Genomic DNA, 16,616 nt, shown 5'->3' with positions numbered 1-16,616 from the left:
GTCTCTTTATTAAGTATTAGCTATAAGAGCAAAACAATAATTTGGCGGATTTTTTTCCTAGGGAATTGGGATGCATGGTTGATAATCTAAACGTGTTTGTTCCTACCACAATCTATGGGTCACGATTACAGGATCGATTTAAGGAACAGAGGAAATTATGTGCGGTGCATCCTCTTGGTAAATGAAGTATAGCCAAGCGATTTACGTTGCACTTATAAACGAGTTTTGATATTTTCATTTAAGTTTACGTAGAAGATATATGTAACAAAAATTACGTTCAAATTTTTTTGAATCTGGAAAATTTAATTGCATATAATGCATGTATATATACATATTATATTTTTTTTTGTTTACATTTGAATTTCGATATAATTACATTTTTTTAACGTGAGTCAGATATAATATTAAATATGTTATATCGGCAAATGTCTTGCGCTACATATAGTACATCACCCTATATTTTACATTAATGCAATGTGTTCGTAATCAACAGAGACTTTAACTAGCGTTCTCTGTGACCAAAATTGTACACGGCTAGCGACTGAGTTTGTAGTTACTAGTAGCGTTGATTATACTATTTAAAATCATTATGTAATTTAAATTGGTATACTCTATATTGCATATTGCATATATTGACTATAAACATTTAGTAAACATTCTCTGTACATGAATCGCCTTTGTTATTTGATATATCAAAACATTCATATCGTAAATATGTTATTTTCTCGTTGGATTATTATCAATTCCGGTCACATCGTTATTTGGGTCCCCTTCATTATTCTACAAAACTCACGTCGTAAAAAAGTCGCTAGTGGTTGCCGGCAGACTGCGCGCGCTGTGTACCAAACAAAAATAACCCACACCATCCAATAGTAGCTCGCGCGTAGTTGTGCGTGTGTGTTCCGCGTCACTTGTCTTGTTTTGTTGTTGTAAATATTGTCGTGAATCGTTATTGGAGTCTGCATCACTGTATTCTAAATTGGACCACTTATTATCTTGATGTCCTGAGGATTGTGTAAGCTATACATTTTTTCTATTTGGTTCTCGTTCATACCAACTTCAGCAGTGTCTTTTATTTTATTATTCGCCATGTGCGATATTGCCGTTTAAATTGTCTACATAAAGTGTTTCTACCCAACTAATATTGCTTGTATTACTCCCCATATTCCACACCCACTGATGAATTAGTTTAAACGATTTACTGTTATTTAATTTTAATTTTATTATTAAAAACAAAATTATTATTTTCATATTAATTTTTTTCATTAAAACTTCTCGGGTTTGATATTATATTTACTAGTTTATTAATTCTTCTATCATTCAAGATTATTAACTTGTGTACACAAGTATTTTTTCGAATTGCTTAAATGTACGTACATTTATGGAAAAATTGAATTAAAATTACTCACTTCGGGGTGTAGTTATTATTAAAATAAATCATATTTTATTTCAAAATTTATAGTTACATTTACATTTTTTTTTTGAAATCTTAGTTTGTTACTTTCTTGAGTTATTATGTACTTCATATTATATAAATGCACTTGAACATTTAGAACTCACGTAGATTTATTAGTTTAATAGTATCAACTTAAGATAATACACGTTTATCAGTATCATCAGCTTATCATTTATAATGACTCATAAACATTTTATTGGTTGATATAAGATTTAGGAACTGGGAAAGTAAAAGTTTATATGCTTCAAATGAATTGTTTTTATTTTTATTTTATAAATTTATTGATACTAGTAATTTATTAATACACTTTTTTTGGTTCAATACCATTGTTTTTAAATAATAAATTATTGGGCCATTTACCAATATAATTAATCTTTCATTTTGTGAAGTCCGATTAATTAATTATTTCAGTTTAAAATTATAAACTAAAAATTAAAAATGTGTTCAACTTTTAACTTAATAAACGAAAAATAAACATGTATCCTTTATAATAATGATAAAATTGTTATAAGTAATCTTACAATACCCATTTGATTGTTGTTAACTTTTTCGTTAATATTTAATTCTCAGTTCTGTGTGAAAGGTGTGGAACCGGTTTTCGCGTGACATTTTGATGGTGCGTGAAGCTAAGACTAACAATAACATAAAAATTGCTATAGCAATCATGTTAGATTTATATATTTAGAAGTTCATTATCGTTTCTTTACAATTGCTAGTAGTTATTATTTGAATCCAACAAACAATTTATATCAATCAAAGGCTTTTAAACACTTTTGTTTCATTCATATTTTAGGTATACTCATAATTCTAGCTTTAGAACAATATTTTTAATTTATTAATTTAAAAACATAAATTAACTACTTTTGACAATGTGAAATTAAATATTAAAAAAAAAATTCAACCGTTAAAATTCTTATACATTTAGAAGATTCTTATATTTCGTATATTATTTATGTACATTATACATTATAATGTGTCTTAAACTTGTTGAAATTTTATTTAAAATTTACTTATTAAAATGATGATGGTCTTATATAATGTTGATAATTTTATTGCAATTTACCATTGGGATGTTTCTTAGGTGCGTACACAAAAAAAATATTTTAAGTGGGGTTTTAGGTTGTACATTATTATAATTATATAATCTATAAATACTTTTACGATATATAAACATAATAACAATTTTCCTGAATTTCGGGAGGGGTATAATTCCCCAAAAGCCCCCCTTGTGTACGTGCCTGTTCTCAGTATATGATTTGCCAATTGGCTTATGGGTCTTCATTACTAATATAATCAATACTAAGTCAACTTTTAAACTTTATCAATTTAATTTAAAATAAACTTTATCTCAAATATTTTATTAATCATTATGTTATTTAGTGGTATATATTTACGTCTATAGTCTTGTAAAATTGAAGAATCCATTATTTATAATTAAAATAATTGTGTTTATATTAATTTAAAAATTCATTTTAACTCTTATAAAATAGAACTTCAAAAATTCTAAATAAAATTAAATTTTTTATTGATTTAATAAAAGTTTTTTATTTAAAGCACAATGAAAATTGTATGTTAAACTATACTTCATTTTAGAATTTATATATTTTAAACAAATTTATGAATACAGTAACCATTCTTTTTAAACTGTTTTTATGATATTCAAATTATCGTTAGTAGTTTTTATAAATACATTAGAAAGTCATGTAAGTCATAATAATAATTTATGAGTTATACAAGAAGGACGCTGGATCAAGATATTGGATACATGTATTGTTTCTGGAAGATCCATTCCCCTTATATTGAGGCCTGTTTTGATTAATTACGTGTAAAAGTAACAACTTATCAACCTAAATCTTTACAAACTAAAAGTGATTTATTCCAAAATAGAAAAATTATGAAATAACCTATGTATGAGTATGTTCAAAAATATTAAGTTATATGAAAATCAAAAATTATTTAAACAAACGAAAAAGTAATGATGTAGGTCATTCAAAAATGTCAACAATATGTATTATTGTTTGAAAAATAACTGACATTACGACATTTTACTTTCCTACCTCTATTTAATAAGTAAATAATATTAACATAAAACATTTTTTGTTTATTTAGCTAAAGTTTACTAAGTTTAATAGCATATATATATATATATAATCAAAACGTTATTTGTTGAATTGGATAGATTTAATATCTTTAAATACTCATTCTATGAGTATTCATTTAGTCCACGAGTACTTCATTATGTTATATATTACATTATTTATATTACAATCAATATTTTATACGTCCATAGTATTACATTACGAGAAATTATATAAGGATTATATGAGGACTATATGTTTATTTATATAATACTCTTTATTGTATAACCTTAATTCATTTTTTATAATATTAAATTAACATTGTATTGTTTTATAAATTCATTATTCTAGAACCTTTTTTCGGTTTTTCAAATAATAGTAGGTATATACGTTTGTTAACAATTAGGAACTATGAATTTCAAAAAAATATTAAATTTTAAATTTAAAACTTACTAAAAATTATAATTTTTTCGAATATTTGTGAGTTTAATGTTATTTAATAAACAGTAGAAGCCGTTTATTAGGAATACTTTTGGACCATGGTGAAATGTGTCAATTAACCAATTGTTTTTAATAAGCGATTGGTTTTATTTATTACGAAAATAATTTATAATTCGAAAAAAATTATCGAATACATAATACTGTGAGAAAAAAAAAAATTATGTCTTTGTCGTTGTCTGTTGTTTTGCATCGAATAATTTGATGATCATGGTTTCGTAAGAATAATGTTGCTCAAATCCTTCTTCATCCGCTCGGTGCAGGACTGCTTTTCTGAAGACACTTACGACAATCGTAGAACTTCTATAATTTCTTTACTTTATGGGAATGCCTCACTTTTTTTCTTCTTCATCGTCAGTGCCAGCATGTTAAATTGTTTGAGGATTCATTATCGCATTACTGATCTTCTACTGGAACCTCTGCAACATCGAGGTGTGAGTTCACATCGATCCCATCTTTGTACTCTTCTTCTGAGAATTCGACTGGTTTTGATCGCAATAACATAAGATAAAGTAAATTGTAATTACAATACATTGGTTATAACCAAAGAACCGGAATTTTTTGATGACCTTGGCCTTTATTGTTTCAAATAACTGAAGTGTTGTTTGAATAATCCAATTAATTTACCATGTTTTATTATATGGCCCATTCGTTCCTAGACTTTTTGTTTTGATAACGCGATTGTATCAATTATCCCTGTTCCTAATAAGCGGCATTTACTGTATATTTAAAATATATGTTAATATTCATAATGATTTTCCGAAAATGGTGGTTCGTCGCCGCTTATAAATTTTAACAAATAATGTTAAAAAACGCAGCTTGCGTCCTAAATGGACTGTAAAAGCTTAAGAAAAATATATAAAAAATATTAAAAAATATTCGCCGAATCTCACAGAACTGCTTTTTGAATTATAATGTTGATGTTGTGATGATGTACAATCCAACATTTTAGGATTCATTTTTATAAAATCATACAATAATGATGAAAAATGATTATAAATCCTCGATAAGCGTTTATTGTAGAATGCATAATGAACTCGGTGTGTACTCTTTGTGATCAAAGAATAACACCCTTTCGTTGTTCACGATCTAATTTTTACCTCCGATAATTCAATGTAGTGTTTTATTTATGTTTATACTATTCACTGCACATTTAACCAATATAATATAATATGTTAGTCATTAAAATAACCCAACAACGACCAAAATAGAGAGACACTGCTGATTTGGAACGGATCCACAGGATTTAACATTTTTTTTTTCAACCTTTGTTTCTGCCAAAATGTTAAATTCCATAAACATTTTTATTGTATCCCTTTTGCAGTATTCAAATTCGATTGACCATGAACTCATGTTTTCCTCCATTGGCTGCATTAACACTGAAAGATAAACGGCGAAATTCCGCTTATTTGGAAACTACTAGTAATCAAAACACTGGAAAACCTAATGTAATACAAGACATGGAAATGTTTTATATAAAACAAATAGCTCATAATCTTAAGGTAAGATCCAAAAAGAACCGCGGAGAAAAATTGTGTAAACTTTTTAAGTTCTATAAAATTATTTTAAAAACTAAAAATTTGATTGACAAATTTATTTAAATTACTTTTTTTAATGATATTAGTTCGAAAATAATGCTTTAATATATAAAAAAGTTGATGAAAATATTATATAAAGTACGTATCTTATAATTTACGATGTTTTCGCTAAAATGGTTTATTTAAAAATATCTTTCATTAAAAAGGTTAACAATCACGAGTTCTACCAAGTACACAATTAACATTTACCTTTAAATTTTAATTATTTTCTGTATTTCATATACTTTGAATAAATAGTATACCATTTTTATATTGAAATTAAATTTTACAACTTCTTACTCACAACTCAATAAATGACAATTAATATTATAATTATATGTTAGTCGTATATACTTATACTTCATGTAAATTTGTGTCGAGTTATAGTAAATATAAGTACGAGTAGCTTATATAATAATAGATAACTAATATCCATCAAAATCGCAAATACAACTGATAAGTATACTCAATTTTAATTTTGTTGATCATCGATACTGTTGATTACATAATGTTAACACGTTCGAAAGAATACTAAAAAGTCCATCGACTATGTGTAAGAATTTAGATTTCGGGGATTAAGAATCATTTTCTTTAGGAAATTATTTATATAGATTTATTGATATGCTAAATCGTATTTACAACTAGCTTACTTTCTACCTCTATTTTAAAATCCTTTTCATGAAAATATTTTTAGTATACGTTTCTGGTAAATCGTTTACAAAATATTTTAAGATGATTTTTTATTTGATAAGATAATTGATTTATTAATTACAAAAAATTCTATTAAATCAATCGTAATGATTTTTTCTGATTTTAATCGTTTTTAGCTAATTATAAATTTAACATTGTCGCATTACTAAGAATTTACTATACTGAATTATTTTATAACTATGATAGATCTACTACATTATTACCTAATATTTACTTACTCAACTATTCAAGTACTTTTATCAATTTGTGTTAGCAACAGTATTTGATTAATCATGACTCATGAGTTTAAAAGTTAGAATACCAGATTTTCATCAAGACAATATATATATATATATATATATATATAAATATTATTCTTTATTAGTTGTTTTTGTATAAATGTTAAAACTAAAAAAATGAGTACATATAAATTAAATTGTAAGCGTATCTAAATTATATTCATGATTTCCTAAATGATGTTTCTTTGCATGATAAATCAGTTATTTTATTTAATTAGATATGGATATTTACTATTCATAGCCTATTGTTTTTTTGTATAGATTAAAAAAATATCCTACCTATCGATATCATTATACATTATAAAAAGGTCAAACTATTATTTCTTAATAAAAATATCTTATTTATAAACATCATAACATAAGTGTGTATGTTTATTATGTACCAAGTTATAGAACTTTCTTAATATCTATACACATTTCGTTTAGTGATCTTTGTTTCTTCGACGAGTTCACCATGCGTCGTCCAGTGGAATAAATTCGATATGCGTGTCAACATTGGCAGTTCGCTAAATAAAAAAAAAATATAACCGTTATAATTCAACAGATCATTATTATTTATGCTTTGTCATTATATTTGTAACATACGATCACACGCATTGCTCACCACGATGTATCATCATCACCACGCATGCACAATGGGAAGGTTTCAGCTGGACAATGCATCGCCGATTTTTCCCGGACGCGCCCGCTACCTCGCAATAAACTCTCGTGACCGGAATCCTCTTCGGTATAATGCCGGCTTGTTCCTGCTACGCACTTTTCAAAGAGTTATATATGATAAAATTTATGATTCAAAGTTATTATTCGGCCTAATACTGTATAATTGGCATTAATAATAATTATTTTCTATTGTAAAACATATCCAATATTATTTAGTCGGAACAAGCTGTTATTAAATATATGTTCATTCCAATAGTTATTCAATGTCAATCTGTATATGTATTTTTTTTTTTTTTTAATACAAGTTGTTTACAAACTGTTAATTAAAACAATGAGTAAATTTGTTAGCTAGAAAAGATAAAAATAAATACACTTAAATGATTTGAGGAGGGAGCCGTTCACTAACGACACCTCAGAATTTTACCATAACATTTTATTTTTTTTTTAAATTAAATTTAGTAAATCTCTTTGTCAATTACATTTTAGACGTCGTTGAACATTACCGAGAAGGGAGAAAGAAGACATATTTTTTATGAGGAGGTTGGGATGGTTCGATAGTTCGACGTGGAATCTTTTATAATATATTTTGGAAAGTTCTGTGACTGTGGAAATTTGGAGATCTTTATGGAGAGATTCTTTGGTAAAAAACCAAGGGGCTTCTGTTAGCATTTTCAGACAAATAGATTGGAAAGCTTGGAGTGGGCGTATATCTGAAGGTTTTGCGGGACCCCAAATTTGAATCCCATAAAACCAGACGGGTCTAATTGTAGCTTTATAAAAATTTAATATAAACATTTTATATTAGAGACACGTTTTGATTTTATATGGGGAACCCAAGTGAAGCGTTTATGTATTTATAACGGATTTATCATTTTTTGGAAGTTTTACCGCTATATAATTGATTATCGAATTGTTAGTCTAAAATTCTACACAAAATTGGGTACAAAACAATTTTTGTTTAACAAGTTTTTCTTTTCTTGTAATCTGGTGTTAACCATGTTTGTAAAACATGTTTTTCGTTGTGTTCAATCAAAGAATACAGAATATAATAAAATATTAAACAGAAAGTATTCTTTAAAATATGTATTATGTGTATGTCAAACTTTAAAACATGTGGTCAATTATTATGTTTTTCCTGTAATATTGAAAACTGGAAATCTGGAATCGTAATAACTGGTATTAAATCTGAAAAATTCATTATTATGTTATGCCAATAAAATATTTGTTAAGAATGATTATTACATAATAAAACCACAAAAAATAATAATAATTTTTATGAAAAATTAAATTATGTCTAATAGAATATACTTTTATGTATACAATTTTAATTTTAATTTATTTAATTTGTTATTACTTGATAGTAAAAAATACTGCGGATTTTTTTGTTTCTAAACTGGAGCACATAACTTAGTTTAATTTAAAATTTACAAAACATAATAAATTCAAAATTAGATGAAAATATAATTAATAAATATTTATCAAAATGATAAGTTTTATTTTTAATGTTTAATTTTAATTTAAATCTACATTATGGTATAAAATTGGTGGTTTTTGTGTCATTATTCAATGTAACTTTTGGGGAAATTAAACTAACGTTTAATTTTATACTAAGATTCTTTTAAAAAAAATATAAATATTCATTTTTTTCGTTAAAAAATCATACCAATACACAGTGGGCCAGAATATGAAAATAGTTGGCCAAAACTATATACTCAATAAAACAATTTAATTTTTAATTTTTTTTGCTATTTAAATACACAAATTGAAATTTAAAGTGGTTTATTACATTGTATATACATTTTTATTCATTTTAATAATATTTATAACTTAACAGTGTTTGGGTCCTGTATTGGATTATTTTGAAATAAATATTTTTTAAATCCTATTATTTATTGAAGAGTGAAACTTATTGAATAATGATTAATTTCTTACAATAAACAAGACAAATATTCATTAATTTGTTAAAATTAAAAATTACTCTTTGACATAACAACATTATAAATTATAAACTACCATTAATATTAAGACATACAAAATACAATAGTAACTAAATTTTTTTTAATTTTCGTCACTTGAACTATTTTCCACCAAATCGTATGTTGGTTCAATTGCAGTCAGCAGTTGTAATACTTCTGTTGAAAATGATGACATTTTTTTGGGGGGTAATTTTCTGAGACTAGAAATGAGCGGATCAGATGACACTAATAGTCCATGTAACAGGTCCACATTTGTTTTAATCCTAGAACATTTTCTAGTATAATTTTCTCGAATATTTTTAAGGTCTTTATTGCGAGCTTCTTGTGCTTCTTCAGACATTTGGCCAATAGGAAGTAAAGCAGCAGGAATGACGGATGATCCATGTAATAATATCTTATGTACAGAAGCTGGCATGTAGTACCAAGGATATTCTTTTACCAACAATTTAGCAGTTTCAATTGCGTATTCACTGAATATTTTTTCATTTATTTCATAACCAGATGACATAGCTTTGAGAATTGTTGCACAACGTATAATAAGGCTCTCCTTTATTCCAGTTATTTCAGCTGCTATTGAAGGGTCATCAAAAAATCGTCGAGAAGTGTTCCCATCATTGGATGTTCCTTCACCACCTGATCTAACATAATCAACTTTTAATCCCATAATGGTTTTAAATTTTTCTTGTATCATTTTTTTTCTAGATAAAAATTTGCCTTTGTCTTCACCTCTTACTTGCCACTTTTTTATATCTAGACGATAAGAAACATGTAAAAAATATTCAAAAAATCTAATCCAAGCGTGCAAAGTTGAGAGGCCAAAAGGAAGTGCTGTTGGGTCTATCTCTTTATTTATAACTTTTTCGATTTTGTTCATTTCTATTGGTGTAGCCTTACAAATATAACATCTTTGTGCTGAAGTAGTGGATGTAACCGCATTACAAACTTTCCCATCGATCATTGTAAGTTGCATATCATGCGCAATATCTATATTATAATTATTTATTGATAGTTTTGTTGGTTTTAATTCTTTAATTTGATTTTCGATATATTTCATTTCATTAAAACTTGATTCTGTCGTTTCTTTTTTAAACTGAATACGAATGGGTCTACAATATCTTGTAGACGATGGCCGTGGATTTTGCCATATAATTTGTTTGTTTAAATCAGGTTTATTCACAAATAACTGAATAGGCACCAATGATGTTAGCAGTATTTGTGAATCACTAAAATCTTCGGTACATATTTGTTTATATTCTCCATGTCCTGTACTGCCATCAAAACCCCATTTTGTAATCAAAATCATTGAAATTATATTTTCGTCCGAAAAACTATCAACTACAGTCCACTGACATTGTATTATACGAACAACTGTGTGATCAAGGAGTTCTTGAAGATCGATTTCAGCAAGAGACTCAGTAATTTTAAACGCTTCTTTAGGGGGATAGCATCGTGTTTTTGCTTCCCTTATTAAATTATAAGGTGGGTACATATCAGAATTGTTTTCTTTGGCATTTAACCTAATAAGTTGATACTGATGTTTAGTTAATTTAGCATTTACTAATAAAGATAATGCTTTATCTTCGCTCATGCGAGTGGTATTTATTTTTTTATTTTTATTTTCCCAATACTTCCTTATTTTAGATACCCTAGTAGGAGTAGTAGTAGTAGATTATTTTAAAAGTTTGGCCGCGTCCTCTTCTCCCGATAATCGTAAAGTCATAGAAGTAGCATATGTCAATTTGGATTTAGAAATTTGTGTTCGAATAACTTCCGTTTTTCTACGCTTTGATCTTTCACTACACAATTCAAAAGGTATTTCTGGGCGACCCCCTTTAGACGTAGAAGGTAATAATTCATCATTGTTAGTAGTGGTGTATTTGGATACATCGTAAATTGGTTTATTTAACCATTCAGCATTATTTCTATAAAAAATTTCCTTGGTCCTATTACTTTTTTTCCATCGTTTAAATATTTCACTGCTAGTACGATATATGGTTTGTTTAATACAATCCAAGTTATCGTCAGTATAATGTTCACATCCAAATAGTTTATTTAAGTTATTTTGCACGTTTTGAAAATTTAAGCTACTGTTACCTTTAATTGTTTGCATATATTCAAATAGATCGCTACGAGTTTCCATAATAATTCAGATATACCTACAAAACATCGACTACGACTTAAAAAGGGTATAACTTATAAATAGGCAACTTAAGGCAAAAACAATTTTTACCGATTTTTAAATAATTAAATTTAAAATACATTCATTAAGTTTTAGTGACAAGAGCTGCTCAGACTTAAAATTCAAACTCTATTAAATAAAGAGCACTAGTATATAATTCAGAAATGAAGATTTTTATAGCCTATGTATTTAATAATAAAAAGTCACTAAATTATTTTGATGAATAAAACTTACGTGCTAACCTTCGACGAATCAATGAAAACAAAAAAATAAAAATATATTGTTTAAATTAAACTTTTTACAGCCAAATACTCAACAAATAACAGACGGCAAACTGTAGAATCAAATGAAAAGAGAATAGACTAAAATAATCATAAATGTGTTGAGGATATATGTAATCAGAGCGCTGATTGCGAAACGGGTACTTATTTTATAATCTATAAACTCGGAGATAATCAAATATCATAAAGAAATCAATTATTAATAATAAGTTTTATTATGGGTTTTGACCAACTATTTTCATATTCTGGCCCACTGTGCAATAATAGGAAGAAGCTAATTTTTATTTTGCATATAAATTGAAATTTAATTTGATTCCTTCTAAAATTACCTAAGTACATTGTAAGTAGATTGTATTTATAAGAATATAACTTGACGAAAAAAATATTTTTACATGTATTCTTTTAACTGAAAATAAGTAGATAATAATATCTTAAAGCTAAAGGCAATAAAAAAAAAGAAGAAAATAAGTAAATACTTTTAAAAAAAAAAAAGGTATAATATAAGAGTATTATATTCAGCATACAAATAAATGACTAATCATTATTAAATAAAAATAAAAATAAATCATAAAATATGTTATAATAAGTTAGTTCAATTATACAGAAATATTCTAATGACACAATATATTTAAAATTCGTCCCCATAATAATGAAAAGTCATACTAGCCTACACTTATATTTAAATACTTATGCTATACATAGGTAGGTTAGTGCGTAGGTGATTAGATTAACTATGTAACATGAAATGATAGTTACAAAGATCGATTCTCGATATATGAAGATTATTTTTTTTATTATTTTTTTTTCATATAATATTATTTGGAACATTCATAAGATGTTACAAAAATCATGGTATCAACATTACTATTGAAGTTTTATTGTCGTCACATAAGCAGGACATATCACAATTACGTGAATGTAACATAAAATGTAACATTTCATATTTCAAAATAATGTTGTAGGAATATCGCCGAAATATTCCATTGCACAGTGGGTATAACACTAAACATTATACTACTAGTAATGTCATACTTGTATACTTATATACTTACTTATATTATTTTAATTGATAGTTGAATAATGTATAAGGTTTGAACTATAAACTTTATAACTCATATTTACAAGATTTTTTTTCTTTTTATTAATCTTAACTTTCTCTAATTTTACAACAATATTGTCGTATTCATATAAAATTAATTAATCATCTAGAAATTATTATTTATTTATACGCTTTGAATCATACAAAGGGCCAATGTGGTTGTATTCGCCCACGTTTAATATATTTATATCATATTATACCAAATTTCGTCTGATGTTTTAAATCAATAAAGATACGTATTAATTACACTTATTTATTTAATTTAACTAAAATGTAATTATTTTAAGAAATATTATTAAGTATTAGTTTTATTTTTACCAACCGTCAATATTTAAAAAAAAAAATATACCTTTTCCCTTTTTTCTTTTGTTCGATTTAACTACTTACAAAATAACTATTAGTCAATTAGTATATAAAGTACATGGTTGAATTATAAATCTTCATAATTGGTATGATATAATCAAATTTGCCGGATTGAGCGGGTTTTTATTATAAAAAAATTGTATCCAATGTAAATTGTGCCGACTTTTCTCAAATTATCTCAGTTTCATTATTTTTATTAACATTCATTCACGCACTTAATAATTAAAGACGACCTACAACGGTGAGTCATATCATGGCATATTGCCCAGTCACTACTTTAGTAGTAGACATCAAATAGACCCAATAGGAAAACATATATGGAATGATATGTCTTCTCCGTAGGCAAACAAATAGTATAATAAGGTATATGTGTTATTTATATTCGTTTCTTATGATAAATTCCAATTTTCTGTACATCATAAAAAAAATGCAGTATATGTATGTTATCAATATGATTACATATATCATATTTATATATCATACATATATTATATTGATATTTCATATCAATATGAAAGTAATACACCATTGATAATAGTTCGTGTCGCTTATAGGAAAAGACTTCTTACAACCGTGTGGTTGTGCATGATACGTAACTTAGATTGTACTATTTTTGTTGTTATTATCTATATATTTAAGTTAATGATTGATAGTATTTGTTTAATTTACCGGTTTTTATATAATTTATATAATTATATACTGCCATTTATAACTAATAACTCGTATGTATGTCATTTTTTAACAGGCTAATACTTAAATTGATATTTTCTACATCTATTTGTTATTATTGCAGAAAAAAAGTATTATATTTTTTATGCGCTTTTAAAAATAGTTCAACTTAATAATCTTTCAGAAATCCAATTATTGAAATTTAAGTACTAAAAATCAAATTATTGCAATAGTTATAATTCTTATAAGTTTATTATCTTTAATAAATTAATTATCCGTTACTACTGTGTTTTAAGAAAATGATTTGTTATTTCCTTATATACACATATAGTATTACAAATACTTGATTTTAAATGTATGCGAATTATTTTAGTTATTAAGGTTTTTTTGAAAAACCTAAATTTTTTAAATATTATTATAATTTATAATAATATTAGCAATTAAAATATCTATATTTACGCATGTAAAATAAAATAACTTTATTTATAATGTTATGTATAAAATATTTGATATCTTTAGTATAACCACAATATTTAAACAAAAAACTTGCTCCATACCAAAATACTGTGTGATGTACGGAAAAGTAGATTATTAAAGTAGTGGATATTAAATTTGAAAGTTATTATGAAATTTAATAAAATATTTATAAGTGATTATATATATATGATGATATTATTATTGTTTTTTTTTTAAAAAAAAAAATTTAAAATTTATTAAATATGAATACCTAAAATTAAAATTTCAATGTTGTCTTTAACGCATGCGGTTTTTTTAAAAAAAAAAAAGAATCTGATTAACAGATGAAATTCGCAATGAATAAATTATTTTTTTGGTGTCGTTTATATATGATGGTAAAAAACAATATTATCAATTATTTTTAATAATGTATTGCTTTAGTAGCGTATTTTGTCTGAAGTTATTGTTATGAAAAACATGAATATCTATATATATATATAAATAAATAATTTTGAATATTTTACGGGTATTATTTTTTTGTTCCACAATGAAATATATTTCACATTATTAATATCGCCCTACCATTTTTTTTTTTTTTTTTTTGAAAGTAGAGATGTAACACACGTGTTTTGAGTTTTAATCGTCACTATACGGATTATACAATGAGCCCACAGACGTTATTATATAGACACGTGCCTCGGCAGTACAGGATATTGGCGTCGGCGCTTTTATTTCCTGTACCCATATATTCTCTTTATTTTTGGACCACCCTACCTTTACAGGATGTTCCTTTTGATCTGAAGGGTATAATTTAAAGAACATCTTTTTATATTTTTCAGTTTTGATATTTTTTGCAAATAAATGAACGTGCGATTCAACTTAGTCTTAGAAATTAATTTGTATTACTTATAATTGAGAATATAATTACATTTAAACCTTAATATTTTCAATTGTATTTTCCCGTGTTTCTATATTATATATTATAGTATAAATTATACAGTTATGATGAACATTTGTGTACCATTATAATTACACATATAATCATAATAATATAAATACATATCTTTTTCTCCTTCGCCTTCTTCCCATCTATTTTGGGGTTAGCCACCCTTGTCTTAACTTCCTTTCATCTCGATTTTCTACAGCCCCTACACACACACCAACGGCCCTCATATAATTTTCAATTATATCTAACCATTTCTTTTTTGGTTTTCCTCTTAACGTCTCAAAGTCCATTTTCATAACAATTCTTACTACATTTGTTTCCTCTCGTCTCATCACATGCCCAAACCATCTCAGTATATTTTCTCTCATCTTATCCACTATAGATGTTACACCAATACTACCTCTCACATATTTTTTCCTTATTCTATCTTCTCTTTTCACTCCACTTATCTATCTAAGCATTCTCATTTTCGCAACATTCATACTCAGTTCTATTTTTCTGCCAACCGCCCAGCATTCTAAGCTATATAGCATAGTTGGTCTCACTACACTCCTGTAAAATTTACTTTTCAGCCTCATTGGAATTCTCTTATCGCATAAAATGCCCGACGCTTTTCACCATTTCATCCAACCATTTTTAATCCTATGCTTTACATATATGCCAAAACACCCGTCCTTTTGTACAAATGATCCTAAGTATTTAAATTTCTCGAATTTTTATATATTTAATATAAGTATATAAAATTATACGTATAGGTATATCAGTTATAATTTAATTGTAATTTACAAATTATAACTATTAGAAATAAATATTATACTTAATTATTAATTATTAAAAATATAGTATTTCGGGATCCGAGTAACTTTATATAATAGAATAATGATCTCACTCGTATTTTTATAATATAAATTGTCACTTAGTAAAATTGTACGATATAATAGTGTACATGTTATATGTCTTTTATGTTATCCGAGTGTTCATTTTTAGTTTTGACGATGCTCAAAGCTGAATCTATAAATAATAGATATAATAACTGAGCCAGACTATTTATATTAATATAATTCAAGACACATCTTATACTTGTTTTATTGAAATAAGCTAATGAAAAATTGACACATTTATGATTATGCAAGTTTATAATATCGGTTCTAATTACTCCATTTCGTTACAAACGTCCTACGTATGCACACGTTTATTGAATTTTCTCTTCGCTATCGCTTTTATTTCGCAATTATACTTTTAAATACGGGCTCGGTGTCATTATTTCTGTAATTATGAGCCAGGAAACCAGTTTCGGTTTCCCTCGTACGCCAATACTATTCAAACGTATCCATTCCAACTCGTCAATTCACCTGGTAAGAATGACCCCCAAACTGATTTACCCTTCTC

General features: G+C 26.2%; 1 protein-coding gene across 3 annotated transcripts in view; it reads left to right on the top strand.

The window, feature by feature from the left end:
* Positions 1-16,616, top strand: part of LOC112688030 (rhotekin-like) — a 35,167-nt gene that overhangs the window by 13,890 nt on the left and 4,661 nt on the right. Inside the window, exons 1-2 of one of the 3 annotated variants that reach the window (XM_025561040.1) lie at positions 866-1,015; positions 5,357-5,534. The exons of 1 other annotated variant lie outside the window; for it this stretch is intronic. In XM_025561040.1, the coding sequence (XP_025416825.1) occupies positions 5,376-5,534 (159 nt within the window). In that variant the 5' untranslated portion in view covers positions 866-1,015; positions 5,357-5,375. Of the gene's footprint in view, positions 1-865; positions 1,016-5,356; positions 5,535-16,616 lie in introns of those variants that run through there. One more of the 3 variants, XM_025561041.1, reaches the window with a different exon arrangement.

This window comes from Sipha flava, unplaced genomic scaffold, assembly GCF_003268045.1.
Source record: "Sipha flava isolate LNK unplaced genomic scaffold, YSA_version1 36_pilon_pilon, whole genome shotgun sequence".
In the NCBI taxonomy this organism is placed as follows: Eukaryota; Metazoa; Arthropoda; class Insecta; order Hemiptera; family Aphididae; genus Sipha; species Sipha flava.
Note: the sequence above shows the minus strand (reverse complement) of the source record. Positions and strands in the feature narration are given on the sequence as shown.